Genomic DNA, 26,443 nt, shown 5'->3' with positions numbered 1-26,443 from the left:
ATATTTCAGAGGCAGCAGGAGGTCATTTATAAATTCTTTCTGGGTTAAACTTGGATGAAAACACTTGTATTGCCAGGAGGTTATGACCCAGATACATACAGAGCGTTCTCACGAACAGCATGATGGTAAATTTAACCATTTGATGCCTTTCACAAGCTGTTTAACCCTTTAAAACCTGAGCAGATTGGTTTCTTTCTAAAACATGCAGGAAAAAAGGCAATGACCATCTTTGCCAGAAATGTCCTACAAATTGCAAAAAATTAGGATCGTTATTGAGATTATTTAAAAAAATATCCAAAAAGTCCATAAAACTGTATTTATAATTACAATTATAATTAAAATTATATTAGAGAAAAAATATTATGTAATATATAAAAAATAAATAGATTATTTTATTATTGGACTATTTTTTTAATGGTAATTTTCTTGTTACTTTTTTTTTTTTGCAAATTTTTGGTCCATGTCTTGTTAAAGAGCTCTTTACCATATCGTCATATTTTTTTTAAAGAAATTAAACCAATTAACGAGACTTGGATTATACTACGCAGACTGTGTGAGAATTTTAAACAGATGTTTTGGTATTGTTTAGCTGTTGTTAAAAATGGACCTCAACATTGTCTTCAGTTATTCAACATAACATGAGGTAAGTGAAGTATTCCTTTAACATTAATGCATAAAAATAACAGACTCATCGGGGCTTTCTCATGTTACACCCTTTATGGCTGCAAATATCAATAACTAACCGCACTCTGAAAAGCAAAAGCATAAAAAATACTGCCTGATCCTTTAATGGAAAAAGAGTGTTTTACTCAGTTTATTGAACAAAATATCTTACAGTATCTTGGATATACATATATACATATTATCTTGTACTGTGTAACACGGTTTGTGAACCCCTGCAGTGACATCAATTGTAACGCTGTGCCTCCAAACTTCAATGGATGTTTCAAGGAAATATTAATACATCATTGACTTCCAAACACATCATACAAATCTTAATATAGAAAGCACAAAAAATAAGAATTTATCAGTGAAAAGTACTCACTCTCAGGACAGAAAGCTTCTTCATACAAAAAACAACTTTTACAATATTTTTTTTCTTTCTTTTTTTTGCAGTTACAGTATGCAGGTAATAAATATACCTGGAATTCCCTCTGTTTTTTGTTTTTTTTTGTCATACGGTGTTGTTCTGTTTTCCTCTGCACGGAAATCACCAATAAAGACTTATTCTAGAACAAATAAAGTAGCGGCGGCTCGGCCACCGGAGCTTCTGCTGTCGTCTCCACTGCTGCTGCCACATTTTCAGCAGGCCTCTCAGATAACATACACATCAGTCTTCTCTCCAAGAAGCCAATACGTTCTCATTTTGCCTTTGCCCTGGAAAAACACACAGATCAATAGATTCATCAAATTGCCCTTCGTTTTAAGGGTGACCCTGATGGTTGCTGCGACTCGCCTTACACCCCCCCCCCCCGAATAAAAGACATAAGAAAAAATGAACCACACTGTTACACTTGTCATTTTTGAAACGCTAAAAGCACTGAAATAGTCCTCTGAACTGATCATCCAAAAATTAATTACACCAACATTTGCTGGCTCCAGCTTATCAAATGTGAGGATTTAAAGTGAATATCTTTTTTTTTCCTCCTTTTTTCTGTAATTTTGAACAAGGTCCAGATTTTCCTCGTACAACAACCCTAAAAAATGCTAACTAGTCACTAAATTAAATATTAAATATATTTTGCGTAACTTTAATCTAGGGCTGCAACTAATAATAACTTTTTCCTTGTTGATTAATCTATTATTTTGGTCTATAAAATGTTAGAAAATGGTTAAAAACATGACAAAAAAACTGCAACAACTTGTCCAAGTTCAAAACACTTATCAATACCACCACCTGTTCAAAACTGCTTTTTTAATGTGTAATTAATGTCACATGAACTTTAATGCGGTGTGCTTTTTTTATGTTTTGGATTTTAGTGTATCTGAGTTCCTTGAAAATTGCTCTATAAATAAAATTCAGAGAGCTCTATTTTAACAGTTCTGACGTCTAGTATTAAGTCTTACAATAAGTTCTCTATTTTTAGTGCACATTAACTTGTTTCAATTGCATCACCTTTTTATCGTGTTTTCATACTATTTTTAGCACATTTTTGAAAAATATAAAGGTAAACAGCACCAGCAACAAGTCATTATTTCACCCTTCAGGTCTGAATCTGAGGCCTTATAGTTGCACAGACAGATGATTTTTGCAGAGTGAGCACACAAGTGGGAAAGTCTGTCTTGGTGCAATATTTGTTCTTTTTCTGGTGTTTCATTTGGTCCATTTTTAAAAAGTAAAGAATTGGCTCTTACCTTCATTTCTACATCTCCTCGTAGCTGGAGATCAAAGTAGCCGAACTCATCCAGCACTTCTTTGGTGGCCGAGGACACGTGGATCTTTAAGGCTGCAAAACACATCGAGAGGATTTTCACACCGTGAATGACAAACGACAGCTCTGATAATATTTGCATCATCACCACACTGCTTTTATCTCGGGCCTCGGGACATGCAGCAGACGAGGAAACCGGGAAGACGAGACGATGCACTCAGTCCCGTCAGCGGATGAAAAGCTAACGGTGATGAAAATCCGTATTGTTTTGTTCAATTAATGCACACAGTGCAGAGACGTGAGACGAGGTTCCTGCCCGTGAAGCTCCGGGCTGCACAGTTTATCGCTGGCTAAGGGCCCTTCGCTGTAAGTGCTATCAATTATTTACCAGTGGAGGCACAATACAGGAAGCGACTCAGTAGTTAATCAATACATCTGATGATTCGCTTGCAGGATATCCAGCCACAGTTTCATAACACCAGTTCCTGTCACTGCCAGTTAAGAGCAGAAATGTCAGAGTAGAGAATATTAGACTCAGCAGGTCAATACGTCTTATATTCAGCTTTTAAATCACATTTTAAACAGATATATTAAAGTTAAAAAAAAGTACAATAAAGACAGAATCTCAATCATAGTTTGTTTTGAGTGTAAGATCTAACAAACTGTTAAAATAAGTGCTCATTGACTGTTTATGAGGGTCCCCGTTATGTGTTAAACTGGCAACAACCATTCAACCACTCCTTCAATGAAATACAATATAATCAACACATATTTAAACTCACACTAAGTCCAGTTTATCTTACAGATACTATTTCTCATTCTCAGGAAAACAACTTTGTATTAAAAACATACAAATGTAACACGTCAATGGTTTGCAAATTCTGTTAAATACTTTTAACCCTATTTTTGCTTATTGTGGTGTCATTTCTTAGAGTATATTCAAATGCTTTACATCCCTAAAATCTGTACAACCTGAGCTAAAATGTTGCATAAGTCAAGAAGCTAAAAAAAATCTGATAAAAATCAGAGCACAACTCGGAGAGAAAAAGGTATTTTCATTCCAGCTCAAAATTTCAATAAATCAACCCCAATATCAGTGAAGTTTTCCCCCTAAAATCAGTATCAGTTTCATAAATCCCAGTTCGGTTGGGCACTAGTGGAAACATACAATGCCAACATTTTCTCCTCTTCTCTAGGATAAAAAATCAAAAAAGGCAATTTAGGAGGAATATTTCTACCAGGAGACAGTAGTACAATAAAACGTGGCTAAAATGAAAGACAAATATTTACAGAAAACGCAGGACAGCGACAAAAATCTCAAAGAGAAAAGTTGGAACTTCTTGTAAACATTAAAAAAACATCAGATAATGAGGACAATGTCATATAAACTCATGCTCTAAATCCAGATGTGTTTGGGGACATCTGAAATCAAATAAAAAACGTGACACTCACCTTCTCCGTTGGACTCCATTCGAGATGCCGTGTTGACAGTATCTCCAAACAAACAGTATCTGGGCATTTTCAAACCGACCACTCCGGCACAGACTGGACCTATAAAACCCAAAATAAAACATAGTCACATTTTTGAACAAAAAAAAAAAAACAAAAAAAAAGAATCTGGCATGCTGGAAACTGCTGTCATTATCACACAACCGGCGCAGTGTAAATGTTTTTAAATGAAACGCCAGAGGTGTAAGTGAATTGAAACTGTGCTCAGAATGCTTTAAATTACTCTGACAATGTTAAGTACCAGCCTACGCACGCTGGTCCATTTCTGCTGCATGTCAAGTGTCTGATTAAGAATACAAACCGTGCCGCCATGAGCGGACACAGTCTAAATACTGTGTCAGAAGCCTCTTGTAAATTATGTCAGACTGAATGCAGCAGACAGGTCAAGATAAAACATCCAGAGTGTTTATGTCCAGTCCATGTGCTGGTATCCAGAGCTGGGAAGTTATAAATCACCCCGCGACACCCGATGTACACTCAGTTGCCAAATAATGAGATATATCTTCTAAAAAGGGATACAGAATAATACAGCGGTCTCTAATTAATCCTACTTTCATAAAGTATACAGTGACAAAATATGGATGAAAAGCAGATAAATCCGTTTAGTTTACATTTTCATAAGCACTCTGTTCATGTCGTTGTAGAACACGTTAGTTGTCACATTAACACGCTGTAATACTTTGCCAAAAATGCCTCCTGGACTCACAATAGTTTTGACAGCTGTGCAAACCTTTGATAACATGCAAGTGGAGATGGAGAGCACCCCAAACAAAGCGTCAACAAACTGGTTCACAACAATCATGTTGGCAGACACGTGAGGATAGAAAGCCAAAGCACACACACACATTTTGGGATTGTCATAAATTACACCAGTTTGGGAAATTTCTAACCTTACAATTGAAGGACGTCTGGGACATGCAATACCTGAGGAATGCAAAGTTATGTAGCTTGGAAATATAAAGGACTATGCAATTGATAAAAATAGGTCTTTGATTTTGCTTTATTGTCAGAAGAAATTGTGAATTTTGTCTTGCCTCCCAGGACGTCAACAATTTTACATCAAATCAAACACACAGATCAACACAAGCAAGAAATCATGAATAATTTGTACAAAACTTAACTCTCTATTGTAGAACATTAAAGATAAGAAATAAAATATTGGAGACAGAAAATTGTGTTGCTCATAATGGCTATTTTTTTACAGAATTTCTTGCAACCAATTTTAGACTGGAGACCATTTTGCAATGGGATCACACCAGTTGTGTTACAGCAATCCACAACGCGAAACAAATATGGGCCAGGGGTGTAAAGTGGCTCGGGGGCTTCTTCCCTAATTCCTATCCCCCTACTTTTGCCCCCTTGCACAGATAACACCCATCTTTGAGCCACTGAGAGGCTAATTAGGTTTGTAACTGCAACTCGTTCAAGGAAATTAATGAAGCCAAGGGATGTTTTATAGTAGTTTATTAAACTAAAAGACCAAGGCAAAACAAAATGAAGTAAGACGATGTTATGTTACTTGATATTAAAAGATGACACGATGCGATATGATACGATGCGATACGATACGATACGATACGATACGATACGATACGATACGATACGATACGATACGAGAAGAGACAATACGATACGGTCAACAGAAAATGTTGGAGCCAAACTCGCCCTCTTTGTCTAAGTGTTGCCATACTAGTGAATGAACAGTAAGATAATGTGAAACCACACCCCTGTGCCAATAAGGACTACCAGAAGTGAAAGTGACCGAAAGAACGTGTGCAGCCTAAACAAATACCAACAACACAGGCCAAATACACATTCTGGCTCGCACACCAGCTACACAAACCTGTCTTGCATGGTCGCAACATTACTGCATTGACAAAATCTAACAGACAGACATATTAACACTTGGCAAAACACTCAAAACTGCCTCTGTGGTTGTTCTTGCAACAACAGGTGTCACCTTGATCACAGTTTGATATAGAGACACACACACACACAGACTGACGAGGTGAAATAACAGGGGAAAGATTGGAGTCATGCACAGGAAGTCCTGATGCTGCTTCGATCAACTTGACAACAAAATACACATTTCTTGGGCAGCTGGCTGTATTTCCTGGAAACGGAAGCGTGAACTGAATAAGTTCTCATAATTACAATATTGAAGAAGCCTGTTTCAGACCTCTGAATCACTGCCTGCATCTTCAATTTGTTCAACAATTCAAAAAGGGTCTGGTGTTGTGCACATTACCGGCTGTCTTCCCGCTGGGAGACAATCAATTTTTGATAGACACAAGGCAGAATTAAGAATGGGATGATCATCTTCCTGTGACTGTGCGAGCCAGAAAAAATAGGTGTACCAGTGAAAAATACAAAAAGGCTCAACAATTAAAAAAATCATAATCTCGATCATGATGTTGGCTTCCCACAAATAAATAAACATGATCAAATGATACGACAGAGAACAGATGTGCAAAACAAAAATGAAATGTCTGAAGCAGAAGTTGAACAGCTCCCTCAAAATGGATTATGGAGGAATTTTGGATTTAGGGCAAGTGATGTTAGTAAGAACAAATCTTACACAACAAGTGCATGAGATCTGCAAAGCAACACAACTAAAAAAAACACAACAAACTGCAGATGATGAATGCGTGAAGGCCAAGAAGAACTACGTGGCAAATGCTGCTTCACTATATCCTCGTCCTTGTCCAGAATAGCAATGCTGCACAATGTATCACTCACCTCCAAAAGACGTGTGTGACACACGCTTTTTAAAAAATATTTCTTTATATTGTTAGGAGATTCAGGTGAAGAGGAACCATATTTTTATGTCTTATTTTGATGCAAATATTTGTGCATTAGCAGGAATGTCATACAACAGCAAGTTAAAGAAATGCTTTATTTATTTAACCCTTTGCAGCCTGAGCAAATTGGCTTATTTTTTTTGAAAAACACAGGAAGAAGTTACACGTTCGAGGTACAAAAAATAACCTGGAAATGAACATTTAAAAAGACAGAAAAAAGGTAAGAAAACAAAAACAAAAAAAAAGAAAAAATGTACAAATAAAATAGCTGTTAATAATAAAATTATTAATAATAATAATGGACATTTTTCCCTATTTTTAAAATTATAATTAACTTGTAATAATTTCTTCCTCCGTCTTTTAAAACTATTTCTCCAGTAATGTTTTTGTTGGATTTTCTTAATTTCCTGCAATTTCTCCTTAATATCTTTCCAAGTTGCTCAGTGCCTTTATAATCATATTTTCAAAAGAAATCAAACCGATTTGCTCAGGTTTCAAATGTTAAAATGCAGGTGAAACGCTTCCAAGTGTAGCACAAGAAAACTGGTGCTATTCCAATTTTCCCAACAATAAAAAATATTTTATCTTTAAAATAAATCAATAGTCCTGATAAGTACTCATGATCTATCTACTGTTTGAAATAATTGCGATACAGATTTGTGAGATGAGGCTGCGGGTTCAGACTCACCTGTGTGAATACCTATCCTGAGTCTCAGCTGGTCATTAGGTCTGTGCCGGATCTTGAATGTTTTGACCTGCTCTAACAACGCCAGCGACATCCCCGCGATCTCTCTGGCGTGCAGTTTTCCGTTCCGCACCGGCAGCCCTGACACCACCATGTAGGCGTCGCCGATGGTCTCCACCTGAGGGCCGAATCACGATAAGAATCAGAATCACAAGAAATTTGCTTTAGTTTTATGTGCAAACATCTAAACATTAATTAAACTAAAATTAATTAATTTTTTTTGGATTTAATTTTTTTTTCCAGGTAATGTCATGTTATTTTTTTGTTTTTTAAACCTTTTTTTTTTTTTTTTACACAAATTTTCAGGTAATTTTCTTGCATGTTTTACTCATTTCTCGCTAATTTTAAGGGTCATTTCTTCGTCTGATGCTCATTTCTTGACATGTTTTTAAAAGAAATCAAGCCAAGTTACTCAGGTTTCAAAGAGTGAACATAAGGAAAGAGATAAAACTCAGGCTAATAACTGAGACAAATAAGGCTAATTATCGTTATTCAGACTGATGAATCTGACTTACCTTGTATACATCAAAGTTATCGATGATGGCATCAAAACAGGTGTACAGATCGTTGAGCAATGTGACAACCTGCAGAGAGACAGAGGAGTTTTAACAGTGTGACTCAGTAAAGCAACAAGAAGGAGTTAAGTGCTGAACAACAAGTCTGTGTACCAGCTGACAGAATTTTGGCTTAAATAAGACGTAAAATAGACAGACGTTAAATCCGGCATTTGACACTGTTTTCTCTTGTTAAACGGCTGACAGATTGCGAGACCAGTGAGTCTGCAAAATCTTCCACATAATCTGTCTGTTGCTGGACGGTCGCCCGCCGAGGCTCACTGAGAGACACATTTACAGGATCATGAATCAAATCCACAGATGGAATATTACAAAACACAATCTGTGTCAAATTTACCAAATTGTGTGGCGTAATAGTTGTAATGTGGCAGTAATGTCAGAGGTTGGCTGTTTGTTCAAAGGCAAGTCTATTATTTAGTCTTCAGCTTTAATGTCATTTCTTTTTTTTTTTTTTAATAATTGTGTCTGAACATAAAAAAACCCAGATGGCTCTTTATCTAGTCAGGACATTTTGTGCTGTACTTTAAGAGTGAGCAGCGCTAAGTGGACGAAAACATTTAAACTGTGAGACACTTGACATTATTTTGTCCATACTGAACTCCTAAAGGGACAGTTAACCCCAAAATCCTCTTACGTGTAGATTGTTTTGCTGTGAGCTCTCGAGTGTCGGAGATATTGTCAGAGGAAAATATAACTAATAAGTACTTTGTGCCTGTGCATTCATTGTCTCATATTAACATCTTCCTTTCATTTACGATGACAAACACAGCTGCATCTTCCAAGGTTAATAAAGCGCTGACCTACACTTACTGACTCTGTGCAATCGCATCCTTCATATGTTCACAAACAACATCTCACTAATGCACTACAACATTTTCAAAATGGCCGTTAAGGTACAAGGAGGGCCAATAATATTAGAGGTCAACACACGGTGAAGCGCTTGATTGACCGACTGGATGCCAAAAGCTCAAATCTCTCCTGAAACAGCTGCAGACGCTAATGTGGGCTGAAAAACCTCCTGTGTATGTTTTTGTTTTGAAAATACACGACATGTAATCTTTACTGTGACTTATAATCTATCTTGCAAAGGCAGTGAGGGATAGTGGTCTTATACAACAAAAGAAGAAAAATGCATTAGTAAAACAGCAATTTTTATAAATTTCTAATATTTGTTGGGTTGCCATTATTATTAAATAAAATATAACCACCCATATTTAAAGATCATCTCCAAAGTGAGACCATTTCTCTCTCTGGGCAACACGAGACACTGATGCATGCTTTTATAAATAGCAGGCTCGAAGATGGTACCGCTCTCCCTCCTGGTCTACGGAAAAATACAATTAATCAGCTACAATTATTCAAAATTCTGCTGCATGAAAAAGGAGAGTACACATTACGCCTATTTTTAAGTCATTACACTGGTTACCAGTTAGTTTTTGTATTGATTTTATAATTCTTTTATTAGTTTATGAAGCACTACATGGCCGTGCACCGGAGTAAATCTCAGAAATGCTTTCAGTTTATGAACCAGGAAGGCCCCATAGATCATCCGGTTCTTCTCTTTTAGCCGCTTCACAAAACAGAATAAAAATATTTGGCAATGCTGCTCACGGCCGGGAGAGAAGCTGAAAATGTGTCTATTTTCAAATATAATTATTTCAAGCTTTTATGTAGTCTTTTTTTTCAAACTCGTGTTATTATCATTATTACAGGGTTCCTACGTTTTAAGGTAAGTAGGATTGTAGTGCATGTAGATGCAGCAGCCAGTAGCTCCTCATATCCTTGCTACATTTTGCTGTATTTTTCTATTTTTTCAACATCATGGCCCCTTTTGCTGACGCATGACTTTTCTACATTAGAGAAGCACTTATCAACATCGGGAAAAGTTGTGTGGGGCTTGAACTGAATGCAGCAGACCGCGAAAGGATCCCCACCAATGGCATACGCCGACCAGCCAGTCAGACCAGAGGGGAGAAACAAACCCGAAAGCACCAGATGAAGAAGGGGAGGAGAGCTGGCATCAGGGCGAGGCTCTAAAGATATAGCAGGATCAATGGTAAATTTAATTTTATGTTTTAAACTTTGACTAATAAATCTGCCTTCTTTTGCTGACCTATATAAATATCTAGCATTGTTAAGAGTCATATTTGAGAAGAAGAGATGAAGATGAGAAGAGTAAATGTCCGTTGTTGGGGTAATTCCACTCTTCTTGATGGTGTCAGCTTGTCCATCAACACTTCAGAGCCTCTGCCTGCATGTGCCATCACGATAATGTATTTGCTCTAAAAACCTCCCTTTGGTATTCAAGTGAGAGGGAGATATGTGGTGGCACAATGTGACTCAACTCTGCGTCAACACACTCTTCCATCTAACTACTGTACTATTTTGAGTTGCAGCCCGTGTGTGGGAACACACACACTGTGGGAACTATGAGACACACTGTAGGTAGAGACCTGATACTGGTGAGCACTTTTATGTATGAATAGAGAGACGGAGAATTCAGCATGATCACCAACAGCGATTTTTACAAGCTTATAGATGAGCTCTGCAGATGTTGAGGAAAGACAGAAAAGTTGCACAGATACATGAGAGAGCGAGCTGCAGAGTGCAGGGTTGCAGTGAGACATTGATTGCTGTGTACCTGCAGCGGTGTGCTCTCTGCAGACATGGATGTGAAGCCCACGATGTCGCTGAAGTAAATCGTGACGCTGTCAAACGCTTCTGCCTGCACCGTCTCCCCTCGTTTTAGCTGCTCTGCTACTGAACTGAATGCAGAGAGAGAGAGAGAGAGAGAGAAAGAGAGAGATGAGGTCAATATGTGCATGCTATGACATATATTTCTTGTGCTTTCTCTTATTTGTTTATTAATGTTATTATGTACTTAATTTATCTATTTTCTTGTGTTTGTACTTATTTCTACTTGGGATAATTCTCTAAGCTTGCATCAGAGTGACTAACAAACTACAATTTCCCTCCGAGAATCAATAAAGTATTTCTGATTCTGATTCTCAGTCACTCACAGACTCAAATTTTGCAACCCAGCCAAAAAAAGGTCAAACAAGCAGCTCTACGAGGTGATGAGATGGTGATTGTTGTTTTGTTGACACCACTTCCTTGAAGACTCGTCTTTCAAAAACACAGCTACAGACGCCCGGCAGGTTAAATTGTAACAGCATGTCAGTTCAGCTTTGCTTATTCTACTCATGTTAATTTTCTCTTAATCAAATCACACCAAGGGCAAAAACACTGCGGCAGAAGTCAGCTCGTCTAATTCACAAATGCAGTGAGAAATGATATCTGTCCTTTCTCTCAGGCCATTCTCTGCGTGTCAGTACAGCTTTGAAGAAGGGACGATTTTTCAGCAGGAAAAGGGGATGAATAGGCGAGAAAGATGAGATTTGCTACTGTGGTGTTATCCAAATGCCAAACTCACTATCGTGTGTGCTCCTCTGTCTCACTTAATGAGCAGTTTGCCTGTCAGCGCTCTCTGTACCCTTTCATCTACTGCGTGATCGCACCACGGGGAAATGTGTGTCTGTTAATAAAATGCGGTGTTGGGAGGGATTTCCAGTCTTTAATTAATACAGGGATTTAACACAATTGACAGTGTCACTGAGCCATGCTGCGTACACTCGCCCTATTTGCTGGATTCAAGTTAATTGGAGTTTTAAGCTTTTTGGTTGGAAGGACAAAAGTGCGAGCGTCGTTTGTGCTTACTGTGGTAATATTTGATAGAGGAGGTTTTCGGCTTTTCTCTTCTCCTCCAGGTAGGCTTGTGTTCGCTCCTCCACCAGGTTCTCCAGGTTGTTGGCGTACTGCTCCATCCTGGACAGCAGGTTGTTGAGAATACTGGTGCTGCCCTCCCTGTGGAAAACACACACACAGAGTAGAGTTGGGCAATAAACACACACACCCCGGGTCGGTGAAGAGCTCAGGTCAAACTGATAAATAAAATAAAATGTATCAGATTTCACACTGTTCCCTCTGGAGCCACAGAAGGCAACTTTTTCTTTTTTTTTTTTTGATGTTTTTGATGATCCTCGACACTTATAAACAGATTTTGGCATGCAAAATAGTTAGAATTCCCCTCGGAGATCTTGTTTATCTGCACACACGTTTATCAGGTACGGCTGAGTGCCCATATAGTGTTTTTATTCTGAGTGACAGCATATTTTTTCAATTGTTACCAATCAGTAGAGAGTGTATGTGGCAGTATGTACTACTGTTTTTTTTTTTTCTGTTTTTTTTTTGCGGCTGGTGATGGCCTAAAATGAACAAACAAATCTTTTTGAATGACTCTGTACCGGGTCGGTCCAAGTTCATGAATCCCTGATATGGCTTAAATATAATATCAGGATATTTTAAAGCTGTATCGCAATACACAAAATGTAATTCAATTTTTGCAATCTCCTCTTTCATCATCTGCTGCACATCTGTCCATGCTGGTGGAGGGATCCCTTCTCAGTCGCTCTTCCTGAGGTTTCTACCATTTTTTTCCCTGTCGAAGAGTTTTTTGGGGGGATTTTTTCTGTAGTCGTTCTATCATATGCTGGAAAGCCCTTTGAGGCAAAATGTGATTTGTAATAATGGGCTTTATAAATGAAATTGCATTGAAAAAAATGAATTAAATTGGTAGTGTAGATGTTTGAGGTAAAAATCTAACCGTTTAAGGGCCTCACAGGCTCTCTGAATGCTGTAGCTGTCTCTCTGACTTTGTTAATGCATCCAGCAAGTTTTGTTTTGAGTACGTTCTCTCTATATATGTGACGGGTATCTATTCACGACTGCACACCTGCAATCTTAGCATTTCAAATATTTCATAATTATATGATACATGTATTGCATAATGACATTTCTACATTCATTTGCTTACGCATGCACGCACGCACACACACACACACACACACACACACATACACACACACGCATTTACTCTGACGGAGCAAGAAGGTGAGTCATCCACACCACCGTGGCGGCTAAAAGCATCAATGCCTGGCAAACTGCCCTGTTTCTTGTGGGTCACCGATCCTACACACACCCACGTGTTGTTTAAGTTAAAAGAACAAAACATCAGAGGGAGACATGAGAGACAGTGATGAGTATCGGTGCACCGAGCTCAATCACACAGGCCGTGCACTGTTTACTGCACCGCAAATCACACACAGCCATATTTTCCCACCATTCATCCAAACTAGAAATGTCTCTATGCTGAGCGTGATGCTGAAGAGATGAGAAGCCAGAAAAATAATCATTTCAGCAAGTGATTTAAAGCCTTTTAATCCTCCTACAGCAAGTGGAAAAACATCCCTCAGATGAATCACTACTCATTTGTTTCCGTTTGTTTGTTTGTTTGTCTGTTGATATGATTAAAGCTTGACCACTTTCATTGAAATTTTAAACAAAGTTTGGCCATGGATCAATGAACAGCTGATACATTTTTGTTGTTGTCATATGTCTATTTATAAAGCACTTTTAATCCGACTTTTGAATCATAAAGGTGCCTTCAGACTACGAGCAGTTACCACCACCGCCTCCGTTGTTGACCTCGCCGTGACACCGAGGTCAGCGGCAAGGAGAGAGAGAGCAGCTGCTGCTGCTGCATCTCGCATGCTTATTTGCAGCTGACGAGTTGATTTTACTAAATAAGGAACTGTTACGTAACTGAACATTCATAAGAAGACTACTGGAAACGTTGGTGTAATTTTGCACTAATTTGAGTAAAAATAGAGAGGTTTTTGATGGGCAGACTTTCAGTTAATAAGCCTGGTTATTTGTTAGAAGTCTTTTAGTCAGAATCAGAATAATAGCTAAACTGAACTGTAAGTCCAGCTATTTGAATATTACTGACTGAATTAATCAGCTTTAACTATCAAACACAATGTGCAATTGCAACCAGACATAGATGCTACATGCACACATGAACTCTGAGTGATCCTGCAGAATCACTTGCAGACGACCCTGCAGCAACTTGAGAAATTTAAATCAATCCAGATAGCTCAGATCTTGTGAGTATCAGCTATTTGTACAAAGTTGTAACCAGTTTTTGACGTAGTTTTGGGGAATCATGGCTGTCACCAGCCAGTCAGCATATTTGTCTATCACTGTGTATTTTTGATGCAGATCTGGATCCAGACACTGATTAAAAATTAAAAACATTTTCTACTATTTATAAAACAAATGTGGAGGACTGTGTAGGCTTGGCGGAGGGAAGCGCTCTCTGAGTGCTTTTTTGTTTACAAAGCGACTAAACATTCAGGAAGTTACGATTTCCTCAAATCTGAAGACTGATGTGTTTCAGAAAAAAATTGAGAAAAAATGTATTTTATTAGGTGAAAAAAGGAAACATTTCAGTGCTGCACACAAAGTGAAATAAACATAAGCGGTGCTGGCAGACAGTGAGAGACTTGATGTGCACCAGGAGAGGTCAGCTATTCATGGCCTGCAAAGTGTCAGCTCCCTGTGTGGGTTAAACCGAACCGTTTACTGCTGAACACCCCTCTTGTTACCGCGCCCTTCAAACCCAAGCTCACACACACACACACACACACACACACACACACACACACACACACCAAAAATAACAGGCCATCCATCACGTCATGTCAACAACATACATTTACCTAATGAAAATAACCGGCAAACAGAGCATTAACGCACAGGGCTCAGTGGCCGAGGGCTTCGTACACACTGGGAGGTACTTTGCACGCAGCTGTCAGGAGCATCCTTGAGTGCCTCTGAGGACGTCAATCACACTGTACTCTGAGCCACGACAAATGGAAAGCTATACATCACCGGGCTCATCCCGCGCTGACTTGCAAAGCTAACAGAGGAGAGGTCAGGCAGGGAGGAAAAACAACCACACAGATCTGTTTATAGAGACCCTTCCAAACCACCTGCTTTTAGATTTACACTCAAATCAGTCCGTCTTTGCAGGATCAGAGCTTTTGCATCTGTCTACATTTGCGTGCAAAAATTGAAAACTCAACCTGGCATCCACGAGTAAACTGAGAACCTTTTAATGCAAAATATGACAGCTGACATCATCCTGCTCATCACATCTCTGTGTGCACATCGTTCGTCCTTGAGGCTGAAGGCTCAGCAGTCATTACACGATACAGTATTGCACAAAGAGATGCAGCTGTAGTTTTATGGGTTTGATTTCACAACAATGTAGCTCATGTTGTGTTTGGCACACAACTCTCAAATCTCACATCAGAGCGGCCTTGAACTCACCAATGAGGAGGTGACAGCAACAAAAACAATGCAGGCGGTGAAATCTTCACTGTGATTGATGTTTTCAAGCGCTCTTCACATCTCTGCGAGCTGATTCGCTGCGACGCTCTTGCTAAGCAGAACTGAGAATTATCTGTGTTGATTGTACAAGTCAACAGGAAGTTATTCTCTTACATAAGCTGTATTTTGATCAAACAGTAGCCCCCAGGGCTTAAAAATTAAGACAAAAAGCTGAAAGTGCCAAAAACTTAACCAACTTGGCAAGAAATGAAATAAATTTCTTTTAAAAAGAAAACATTACTAGAAAATAATAGGGATAATTGTCCAGAAAACTATATTTATAACTATAATAACTGTATATTTAAAGTTATGATGCAGGAAAAAAAAATACATAAAATGTATTTATTCTACATTTTTTATCAGCTGTTTTCTTTTTTTTCTGCTTATTTTGAGGTAATTTTCTCTTCTTTTCTGTTTGTTTTGTTTTGGGGTTTTTTTTGGGCCTGGTGTTTTTAAGTTTCTTATTGCCTTCCCTCTGTGTTTTTTAAAGAAATCAAACCAAAATTGTTTCAAATTTCAAACAATTGTTTCAAAGGGTTAACTGTAATACGAGATTCAGACAGCATATTCTTTTACATGGGCCATTCTTGCATTTTGGTAGTTGCAGGTTTTCTACCCCTGGAGCAAAAGCATCTTTTTCTCTGTTTTCTCTGGTCATGTAGCACCAAGTTGTATTATTATACGTATTTATTACAAATATATATTTGCACGGATTTGCGTCTCTCTACTGCATAGACGGCCTACGTTTCTGTGAGGTCCTTCTTTATATCAGTGAAATACTTCTGTCTGCAAGGTGTCACCACAGTTAATAATTCAGATTAACCCCTCGCTCCTCAACAAAACTTGTTATTCATTAGCAAAACATCAAGGTGTTTCCAGCAGTCTTAGTGCCACCGAACCTGGGTGTTTTTTTAGTGACACCACACGGCTCTTCCGGAGGCGATCGTGTGGGTATTTTCAGCCAAAACATGATTTTTCCTAACCTTAACCAAGTAGTTTTTGTGCCACAACCACAAATTAACTACATTAACTAGCTTCAACAGTTCTGCTACATAATAATGTTATAAAATGTGCAATGCCAACATTTATTCTGGAGAAAGTTTCCAATGCCAGTGAAAACATCTGGGAGGCGATTTTCTCCTATTCAATAACACACATCAAGCAAAGCCTGCTCCACTGCTCACTCTCTATTATGGTGAATGAAAGGATGTCAACATGATTGCTTCGGCTATTGATTGCACGGCACTAGTGTCCTCTTCAGCAGTGAGACGAGGTAAAACTTTGCGTCATCGCTCAATATCACAGAGCGAGCTGAAGACTGCAAAAACAATAAGACAATGTGAGGTACATACAGTGAAAGCAGAACACAGCTCGATCATGGGTCTGAAATGCAGGTACAAATCAGCACTCAACTACACAACTGTAATCTTATTTTCAGCTAAGCTCAAAACCACACAACACGACCGTGTTAGAGGCAGAAAGCTCCAAGTTGTCATTCAGTGTAATGGACCGTGACTGGTGTTTTGATCTCCACGTCACAACTCGCAGGACAGGAAGGTCGACTGCAGCTGGCAGAACATTAAAACCTCTGGCAGCTGAACTGTGTTCTCTCAGCACGCTGCTTCCCCTCCTAAAACCCTGATTTAACCCAAAAATACAGCCTTTAACACCTGTTTTTCCCAGTTATATGTGGATTCATCTGTATGTCAGTATCACACATGTAGTATATCAGTTTGTTCCAACTTTTTTTTTGAGGTTATATGATGTTTTGGCTGAGTAATGGCTTATTTTGGCTGCATTGTTACATTAAATTGAAATATTATAGTTGTCTTTATGCACAATTTAACACACATTTCTTCGCAGTATACACATATTTGGTGTTTTTGGAAACTTTTGGGATCTTGACCATAATTTTAAAGGCCCTGAAAATGTATTTTTCTTGATTACTCCTGCATTCACTGGCGTATGAGACACATTTTCTCCACAAAATCAACAGAACATGAGGTGAATAATTGATATACGAATGGTCATTTTTGGGTGGGGTTAAGCATTCCTTTAATATTTATAAATTCTTATGTCATAATTACTAAAAAAGATCTTATGAGGTAAAATTTCATAATGATGAGATGGTTTTCTCTGAGATATTTTTCTTAATTCTAAGATCTGATCTTGTGATTATTATGTTGTTGTGTTTCTTTTTTTAAATTAATCTGAATATTCAAAGTTTGATGCTACTTCTACACTCTACGCAACTACTTAACTTACATGTAAATTGTAAGTGAAGTAAATGAAATAAATTAAATTTAAATCACCCAACGGAGAGAGGCAAAAGTTTGACCTGAAGCAGCTTATGTGAACTAGAAGCAAACTTTTACAGGTTCATGCAGAGAACATGCTAATTTGTTACTGTTGTTACATGATACAGATGTACGTTTTACCTTTATTACTTTTTTTTGTGCAGGGCTTTTTTATTTTGGTGTTTCTTCGAGATTTTTAAGCACTTTTTGTGCCACTTTTTATTATTATATCTGTACATAAATATAAATATTTTATACTTTCCTAACTAGCCTTCACCAGGCTCTAGTTAAATACAGAATGTACTATAAGCTGTGTATTTTAATGTGTCTGTGTGTGTGTGTGTGTGTGTGTGTGTGTTTGCACGAGTGTCCCTTTGTGTCAGCTTGATGCTTCATACAGTAACTCTCTCTGACAGAGCTGCTCTACTCGAGGGGAAACATCCGCGCCTCTCCTTCATCGACACAAAGCTCGGAACCAAAATATGCATATGAATGATTCATGGGATCATGGAAAACAATGGCAGAAATATGGATTCACACACTCCGCTTTCTTACACATACACACACACACACAGACACACTTGGAGATGGAAAGGCAGCAAAGAGCACTTCCTGTCGAGAGCCGCCTGTCAGGAATTACAAACAGCCTTTTATCTAAAATTGCCTCTGCGATTTCCAGAACATGATTCTTTTTGCTGTTTGTCTTTTTTTAATCTCTTAAACGTATCGACTTGCACGGCCGTCAGAAGTACATCAGGTTTTCATCACTGCGTTCATATGTTGTGTTGGCAGTGAAGATACTGATAGTTTGAGGAAGACCGGACTGTCGATGTCGATTTGTCAAATTATCTCCGCTTTGAGAAAGAGGATGGAAGTGAAAAGAAAGTTTATTTAATTAAGAGTACTTCCAGATCCTGGTGTTTTGAAATAATTCAGAAAAACGGACAGTTTACCCAAAATTTCCTTAGCTCTTGCAATATTAAGACTTGTCTTACGTTTGTCTTTTTTTTAGTGAACTGAGTCTTTAACCCTTTGAAACCTGGATTGACATCAGTTTCTTGTGTTACGTTTGGGCGCCGTTCACATTTAAACCTTGCGAAAATTATTACTTAATTATACATTTAAAGTGAATTACATTTACATTTTTAGAACTTCAAGCCATTTCCTTGCTTGTTTTTTTGTTTTTTTAAAAAACGTTTTCATTTGTTGTTTTTTTCTAATTTTCATGAAATTTTTTGCTACTTTTCATTCATTCTTTGCTAATTTTGAGTAATTTCTTTTGAGTTGCTCACTGCCTTCCTCCCATGTTTTTGAAAGAGTTTGAGCCAATTTGCTGAGGTTTCAAGGGGTTAAAGAAAAGCACCGTGCGGGTGGGTGATAAAAACAGATGAACTTTTGGACTCACTTGTTGAGTTTGGCCATGTAGATCTTGATGTGGCCGAAGTCAGGCCTCTCTGCGGGGTCCTCGGCCCAGCAGCCCTCCATCAGGATGGTCAGCTCCTCCGAGTGGCATCTGTTGTCTGTCGTCGGCCGAAAGTACGGCTTCTGACCGTTTCTCACCTTCTGAACGATCTCTGTGGAGGAAGAGGACATCGAGACAGTCTACAGTGAGACTTACTCCACATATCATGCATGCAGTGTGAAGAAAAAATAATTGTAATATAGACAGAGGCTGAATTTTCTAGTGGCTTTGCAGTCCAATGAAATTTGGTGTTTTTTCATTTTTCAGATAAACACTAAATGCTTAGTCAAAAGTAAACATGAATCCCATCTTTTCCGTTTCCAGTGAACTGCATCCTACAGTTTTAATAATTGGGATAATAATTCTTAATTGAATAGTTTGACATTATATTGACACTTATTTGGTTTCTTACTGGGAGTGAAATGAGAAGCTTTTGCAGTGTTATTAATTTCTCTTTAGGAAGATGCTGCACTCTGACGGCTGAAGAGACTGAAATTTCAAACCTGGTTAACCATTTTCAGGAATATTGATATTCTTTTTATGGTTCTGTATTTCAGTTAATGTGCTATTTCTGCTGGATGAGCTTTAATGTATTCAGCACCGCAGATCAACTCTCGCAGATTTCTCCTCTTTGATGCATTAAACATATCAATTAAAAGTTTTTAAGAGACATCTTTCCTAAAGTTGATCTTCCACATCCTCTCCTTTCTGTTAATAGCATCATTATTAAAGTCATTTTTAAACCACAGAATTATAATTACAGCTACACTTTTAACGCATTCAGACACTAAAGAACAGGTGCCGACTTTCAGCCTGTTAATGGATAAGTATCAGGCTCTCGTACAATCAGCGACGAGCGTGACTGTGAATAAAAAGCCAATCAAAGTCATCACATGGAGGAAGCGCCTCGGGAGGGTTTTACACTTCGGATGCGTATAAGTTGAACTCCTGATCTTGAATTGCTTTGGAAGTTAAACTTTTTCCTGCTGTCGCTAAGCAGAAACAGCAGTGGAGGTAAAAGTAGACGCTGGTGAAGAAACTGGTCAAACTGCAACATGTGTGCAGGAAGCCGAGCAGCCAAAGTGTCGGCAGTGATAAAGCTCAGATTTTTAGCGTTAGTTAACTTAAGAAGATAACAGTAATGCGTTAGAGTTTCCAGTGACAGAAAGCTACTGAGAGCAAAAAGATTTGTCAGGAAGGCTGCTGTCCAAAGATATCATTTTCAAGAGCATTATGTCACACATGTAAGCTCTTAAGTTGGAACAGAAAGCATCAGTGGTCGCTCCAATTGTTCCTCATGTCCATAATGATCATAAACAGATATTTTTAGGTAATTAGATTTGGTTTTGGAAGCGATGGGGAACAAAATCCATTATTTCTCTGTAAAAGCACATTCCAAAGTTCATCTTAACCTAAGATGAGGCTTCAAATGTTCGCATTGTACATTTACGTTAAATTTGTAAATATCATTTCATCCATTCTAAAAGGTGCAGTACTTGACCAAAACCGGTTGTTTTTTAGGGAGTTGTAACTAAGCTGATTTCAGTTATAGATTTGTGCAAAACCTTTCAAAAATGTGATAAAACACTATTACGAGATGACTACATTTCCACTGAATAATCTGAGATTTCTCCTCTCACAGTAACATTCAAAGCAAGCCCCTTGTTTCCATTTGAAAATGTGAACCTGACCTTTAAGTTTGGGCAAAAACCCATTTGCCTCTCCAGCTGTTAAGTTTTTGTTTTTCAGCCCAGAATATTTTAAAAATCATACTCATAATTAGGGATGCTAATTAATTAATGATAAATTAATTGCTCATTAGGAATTTAATCAAATATGTGAAATTTAATAGATTAATCAATAGGCTGTGCGGTGCTGTCAAAGTATTTACAATATTTTAGTTTGAGCTCTGATTAAGGAAAAAACACATTTGAAATTGTTTGAAATAAGCAAAGTTTTCATGTTGTTTGACTAATCACTAGTTAATTTTACCAATAATCAATTAAGGAAAGTTCTTTCAATTTGCAGCCCTATTCATAATGGATCAGCAGCATATATGAAGTGTCAGCCCAGAATCTTTATAAGTTATACTCATAATTAGGGATAATAATAATTATTGATGATCGATTAATCCGTTAAGAATCTAAGAGAATATGTGAAATTTTATCAATGAATCCAGGCTAGCAGTGTAATCAAAGTATATGCAATATGTTACTGTGAGCTTTAATTAAGGAAAAAACATATTTGCTATTGTTTGAAATAAGCAAAGATTTTCTGTTGTTCATGTTTTTTAAAACAATGGTTAATTGATTAATAGATCATTATTTTACCAATAATCAATCAAGGAATGTGCTTACTATATGCAACTCTACTCATAATGGATCAGCAGCATGCATTTAAGGTTGGGTAAGTGCAAATAGTGTTTCTTTTCGAAGTTTGTTTTCTGCCACAAATCTGCCAAGTTCATTTTGGTGACAGCGTTGCTTTTCCTTGTCCCCAGGGTATCAGCTTTCTTTCTCTCCTCGTGTTCTTTGCTTTATTTACTCCTAAAAAATGTCACTTTCCTTTCCAAGCATTACACAATCCTTCTGCAATCTACCTTACAGGAAACTTGTTGTTGCACATCGCTGACTTCAGGTGGACTGCTGATGCTGTGGGCTCATTTCTGTCTGATACTGATGACTTTTTATTTTATTTTATTCTTATTATTTATTCAACTTTTCAGTCTTTTGTTTGGGTTGTTTCTCATATTTTCGTTCGTGTCCCAGATATGAGATGTATTTCGTGTGTGCCTTTGACATGTTTTGTGTGTCTGATGTGCGACTTTGACATCTGGCCAACATGTGTTCTTTGTTTGTGTTCGTAGCTGCGGGGCCGCAATTTAGCGGTCTGACCCGACCTTTGAATTGTCAGTGAAAAGCCCGTGAATGAAGTTCCTATTATGTGAACTTCAGTCTGTTCTGTCCTTGTTTGAGTTTTCAGAAATATTTATTTATTTATTTATTTATTTTTATTGTTTATTTTATAACAGTTTGTCAAACGTCCGGCACATACGATACGTCGCAATACATCAAGACGGCTGTAAAGCTTAAGATCCTATAAATGTTATTCCAGCTTGTGATGTGTTTGGATCATCATTTTGGAAAGTTTGTATGCATTTATTTCTTCTTAAACACACATTTTTAAAGACATGTCTGATAATTATTTTGTGACCTTGCCTGAACTTGAATTAAGTGTACTTCCAGATCCTGGTGTTTTAAAATAATTCAGATGGATGGACAGTTTATCCAAAATTCCCTTGGCTCTTGCAGTAATAAGAATTGTCTTAAGTCAGTGTTTTTGAGTGAATTCAATCTCTCAAGGTCGATCGCCTTCAGTCTGTCCAAGCAGATGAGTAACCCAACACGGTGGGTGAATATTTCTTATTTGATATAAGCAATGCCATATTTGATTGAATCACCAAATATTGTTACGCTAAGTTAAGTACAATTTATCAACTTATTTCATTTTTTCCTTTACACCTTGTTTGTGTTCTGTGTACTTGTTGGTTTTTGTTGGATTAATGTTGACAAAGCTGGCAAAGCTCTATGAGCGCCAACAGTGCAGGACGCAAAAACGAGAGCAGTGGGCACTCACCAGTGGTCCGACACTGACTGATGACCGACCGTCACCTGATGTGTCAGGGCCCTTCATGTGAAATGTTAGTTTAGGGAGATAAAGGACATCTGTGCTTACCTTTGGGGCTGAGGTCCATGCCCTCCACATAGAAAGGTCCATTCCTCAGGGCGATTTCCTGCAGTATGATGCCAAAACTGTACACGTCCCCCTTCTGGGTCCCTTGAGGAGGATGGCGGTCGTATATGAGCAGCTCGGGAGCCGTCCAAAGCTTCTCTGAGAAACCAAGAAACACAAACACTCATAAAATGTCTGCAACACAACAGAAGCTGATGTTTTTTTGTTAATGAAAAAAGATTCGGTGACCGAGCACATGAACTCCACTTACTTGCATAGAGTGCGTGCGAGTCATCGTTTTCGCATGACGAGCGGAAGCTGGCCAAGCCGTAATCCGTGATTTTCAAAACAAATCGACTGTCCACCACGCAATTAGATGACTTCAGATTTCCATGGCAGCCAATGTAGCTGTTGTGGAGATAGTTCATTCCCTGGTGGAGAGGAGCGTCAAGTCAAGCATTACGGGGTGTTTTCTCTCCTTTTTTTTTTTCCTTTACAGCAAATCATACATGAAACACACAGATCCAGACATATGGAAATAATATGCTTTGACATGTGGATGTATGCTGAAGGTTTTGAAAAGAGGCCGTGTTTCAAGGACGACATTCACGGGGGAATTTCTGTGAAATTAGTGTTAATTCCTCTGGGAGAGGGATGGCGGGTACTGAATGTGCTCGTGTTCGATATTTTGAGGAAACGGTGAGTCAAACATCCCTCTGAGCCTCAGCAGCGCCTCTTTCCGCAGAGCGCTGCTATCTGTGTGGAGAAATTTAGCCTGAGCGCTTCGTCATGCGTGCAGTTCAATATCCAATCCATCCAAGAGGTCGCTGACAAAAAGCCTTTTGTTAGGCCAGATTAAAAATAATCTTCTGAAGTTAAGTCCGTGATTAGTTTTGATGAAGCTGGAAGGAAATTTTGAGCAGAGTTTATGATTATGTTTCTGCCCTACTTTACACTATATAAGAGAAATATTTACTGTAGTTTCATCCACTGTGCTGTGCTGTGCAGAAATACTTTTTAAGTGCATGCTGGTCCTTCTTACTCTCTTTCTTTGTCTCACAAACTGTCCGTGTGAAACCACGGCAACCAAGACTTTCATTGCGTGACTCAAACGCACAAAGTGCCTAAACTAAAGGAACAGTTAAACCCAAAATTAAGAAAACATACATTTTCTCTTATTTGTAGTGCTATTTATATATCTAGATTGGTTTGGTTTGTTTTCGAAACTTTTCCAAAATATTTAACCTAATTTGTATGTCTATGATTTAACCCTTCGAACCTCAGCGAATTGGCTCAATTTCTTTAAAAAACATGGGAAAAAGGCACTGAGAAACTTAACAAGAAATTACTTAAAATTAACACAAAAAAGATACAAGAAAATTACCCAATAATTATCAAGAAAAGAAAAGCAAAAAAAAAAAAAAAAAACAATGAACAAGGAAATGATGTGAAAAACATGCTAAAAAATACCTATAATATTATACATACATATATTTTGTTACCTTATTTGAAATACATAATATTAATATACTTTTCTGGACATTTTTTTCTTCGTTTTTATATTTTCTAATAATCATTTTTTGTAATATTTTGCGTAACGTTTGACATGTTTTATGATTTTTAGAAACATACTTTCAGACAATAGTCAAAACACTGTATATTCAAAACTTTTCCCAAAAATTCTGCTAATTCCAAACCATTTCCAGGCCTGGAGAGCAGAGAACCTTGTTTGGCGGTTGTATTTATTTTGAAAAAAAAAATAGTTCCTACATAAAACTGCTCACAATAAGGTCATTGCTGTTGAGTTTTTTAAATGTATTTTTTGGTGCTATAAAGCACCACAAGCTGAGTGACATCTAGTTACATTATATTTGAGAAAAGAAAGACATCTCTACAGCCGATATCGCCAACAATCAGCAGCTCACACCAAAACAATCTAGATTAATAAATAGCACTACAGATAATAGGAAAGATTGGTATTTTTAATTTTACGGTGAATTGCCCCTTTAAGATTGAAAAGTGACCTTTTGCCAACATTTTATATAACAACATCACATTAATCGATTGTCCTGGCCTTGGTTTGTTTGTTGTTATCAGAGCTTTCAGTCTGACCGCCACGTACCTTCACGATGTCATTGATCAGCGAGTAGCGAAACATCCAGTCCAGGTTGATGCTCTCGTTCTCCAAAATGTCCTGAAAAAAAAAAACAAACAAAAAATTCTTCAGATAGGGAGCATAAAAAAACTTATTCGGGGATCCTACAGCTTAAGATAAATTGAATTTCAGACTTTTTAAGACTTTTGATACCATTCGCAATGAAATTTTAGTCCAAATTTTATAATAATGAAAATTACAGAAAAGAAAACATGAACACACATCAGTAATTTAATATCAGGAACAATGTTGTCCAAATGTTTATATATAAAATGCAACTTTGTTGGTCAAGTTAAGTTTGATGATCTTCTTAAAAGGCTGAAAAAATGAAAACTCTTAAGGTGGAACACATGGAAAACATTTGATTTCATTGTGAGTAAATGTACCTGTGTTGTTCATTTCTCTATCCTTATCTGTGTGATAGTAATGCCCGAGGCATTGGGTTAATTATTCATTTATAATTATTTTGAGATTTTACAACACATCAGAAAAAATCTGAATTTTTGAAAAAAAAATTAAATTTTTTTAAACATTTTTTAAGGCTTTTAACTGATTGATTTAATACATTTTAATACCAATTAAGGCCTAAGGTTTTTATAAATAGATTGTCTTTAATACTTGTTGAGGATCCGAAGGGAACCCTGAAATCTAGTTTCAAGAGCCTCTGGCCAGCCAGGACAGGACTAATGTTTATTTTGGGACTCAATAAAGAAACACCTTCAGTCCAGACACGATATATTCTTTTTCACCCTCAGGGTCACACATTAAGCCCTGCAGGACGTTACCCTCAAATGCCCTGCAGCCGGCCAGTTACTGGAATCTGGGTGCAGCTTTGACATCGAGCCACATCTGCTGCACAAATCAGTTGCAGCTATCTGCCTCTCCCACAAAGTCTTTCTCTAAGTGTGAGTGATGAGGATCACGGCTGAGTTTCCCATCGTTTCCCAGCTCATCCATTTTAAGAAGCAGCTGGCGAGTCAGAAACACAGAGCGCAGGCCAAGAGCAAGTTCACTTAAGGCATCATGTGTACTTCTCTTTGGAATATAAAAAAATACAAAAGATTGGATGTGAGACAAGAACAAAAATATGTCACACTTCAAAGGTGAGCTCTGCACGTACTGTAACCTCACTGCAGACTAAATAAGAAGATTTCACTTGTTGCTGTGGAGCTCAGTGGGCAGAGGTCGGTACAAACACTGCCAGGAATAGCAGTTTGACGAGGTTGTCTACGCTAAAACTGTTTACTCTCGTGGTTCTGCAACAAGAAAAGTCCAGCAGTTGGCTTCTGTTAGAAACCTCTCATTCAGTGATGAATCTAATTAAACCTTTCATGTATTAACACTTTGAAACCTGAACAATCAGCTTGACAACTTCCAAAAATATGAAGAAGTTACCCAAAAATATAATAAAAAAAGTATAATTACCTAAAAAAATAGCAAAACCCATTTAAAAAATAATTTTAGATATTTATATATATTCTTTTTTCTCTTTCGCTCCTATT

At 37.7% G+C, this 26,443-nt stretch overlaps 1 protein-coding gene across 2 annotated transcripts in view; it reads right to left on the bottom strand.

Moving 5' to 3' along the window:
• Positions 1-785: 785 nt before the first annotated feature.
• LOC121959522 (atrial natriuretic peptide receptor 2) overlaps positions 786-26,443 on the bottom strand; it is a 71,298-nt gene continuing 45,640 nt past the window's right edge. The window contains exons 12-22 of one of the 2 annotated variants that reach the window (XM_042508868.1): positions 24,909-24,980; positions 23,058-23,217; positions 22,790-22,954; positions 18,998-19,166; positions 11,720-11,866; positions 10,644-10,767; positions 7,943-8,011; positions 7,371-7,545; positions 3,825-3,923; positions 2,356-2,447; positions 786-1,377 (exon numbers count right to left, since the gene is read on the bottom strand). In XM_042508868.1, coding sequence (XP_042364802.1) covers positions 1,315-1,377; positions 2,356-2,447; positions 3,825-3,923; positions 7,371-7,545; positions 7,943-8,011; positions 10,644-10,767; positions 11,720-11,866; positions 18,998-19,166; positions 22,790-22,954; positions 23,058-23,217; positions 24,909-24,980 — 1,335 coding nt within the window. In that variant the 3' untranslated portion in view covers positions 786-1,314. The remainder of the gene's footprint in view (positions 1,378-2,355; positions 2,448-3,824; positions 3,924-7,370; positions 7,546-7,942; positions 8,012-10,643; positions 10,768-11,719; positions 11,867-18,997; positions 19,167-22,789; positions 22,955-23,057; positions 23,218-24,908; positions 24,981-26,443) is intronic. The other variant, XM_042508869.1, reaches the window with a different exon arrangement.

The sequence above is a fragment of the Plectropomus leopardus genome, chromosome 20 (genome assembly GCF_008729295.1).
Source record: "Plectropomus leopardus isolate mb chromosome 20, YSFRI_Pleo_2.0, whole genome shotgun sequence".
Lineage (NCBI taxonomy): Eukaryota > Metazoa > Chordata > Actinopteri > Perciformes > Serranidae > Plectropomus > Plectropomus leopardus.
Note: the sequence above shows the minus strand (reverse complement) of the source record. Positions and strands in the feature narration are given on the sequence as shown.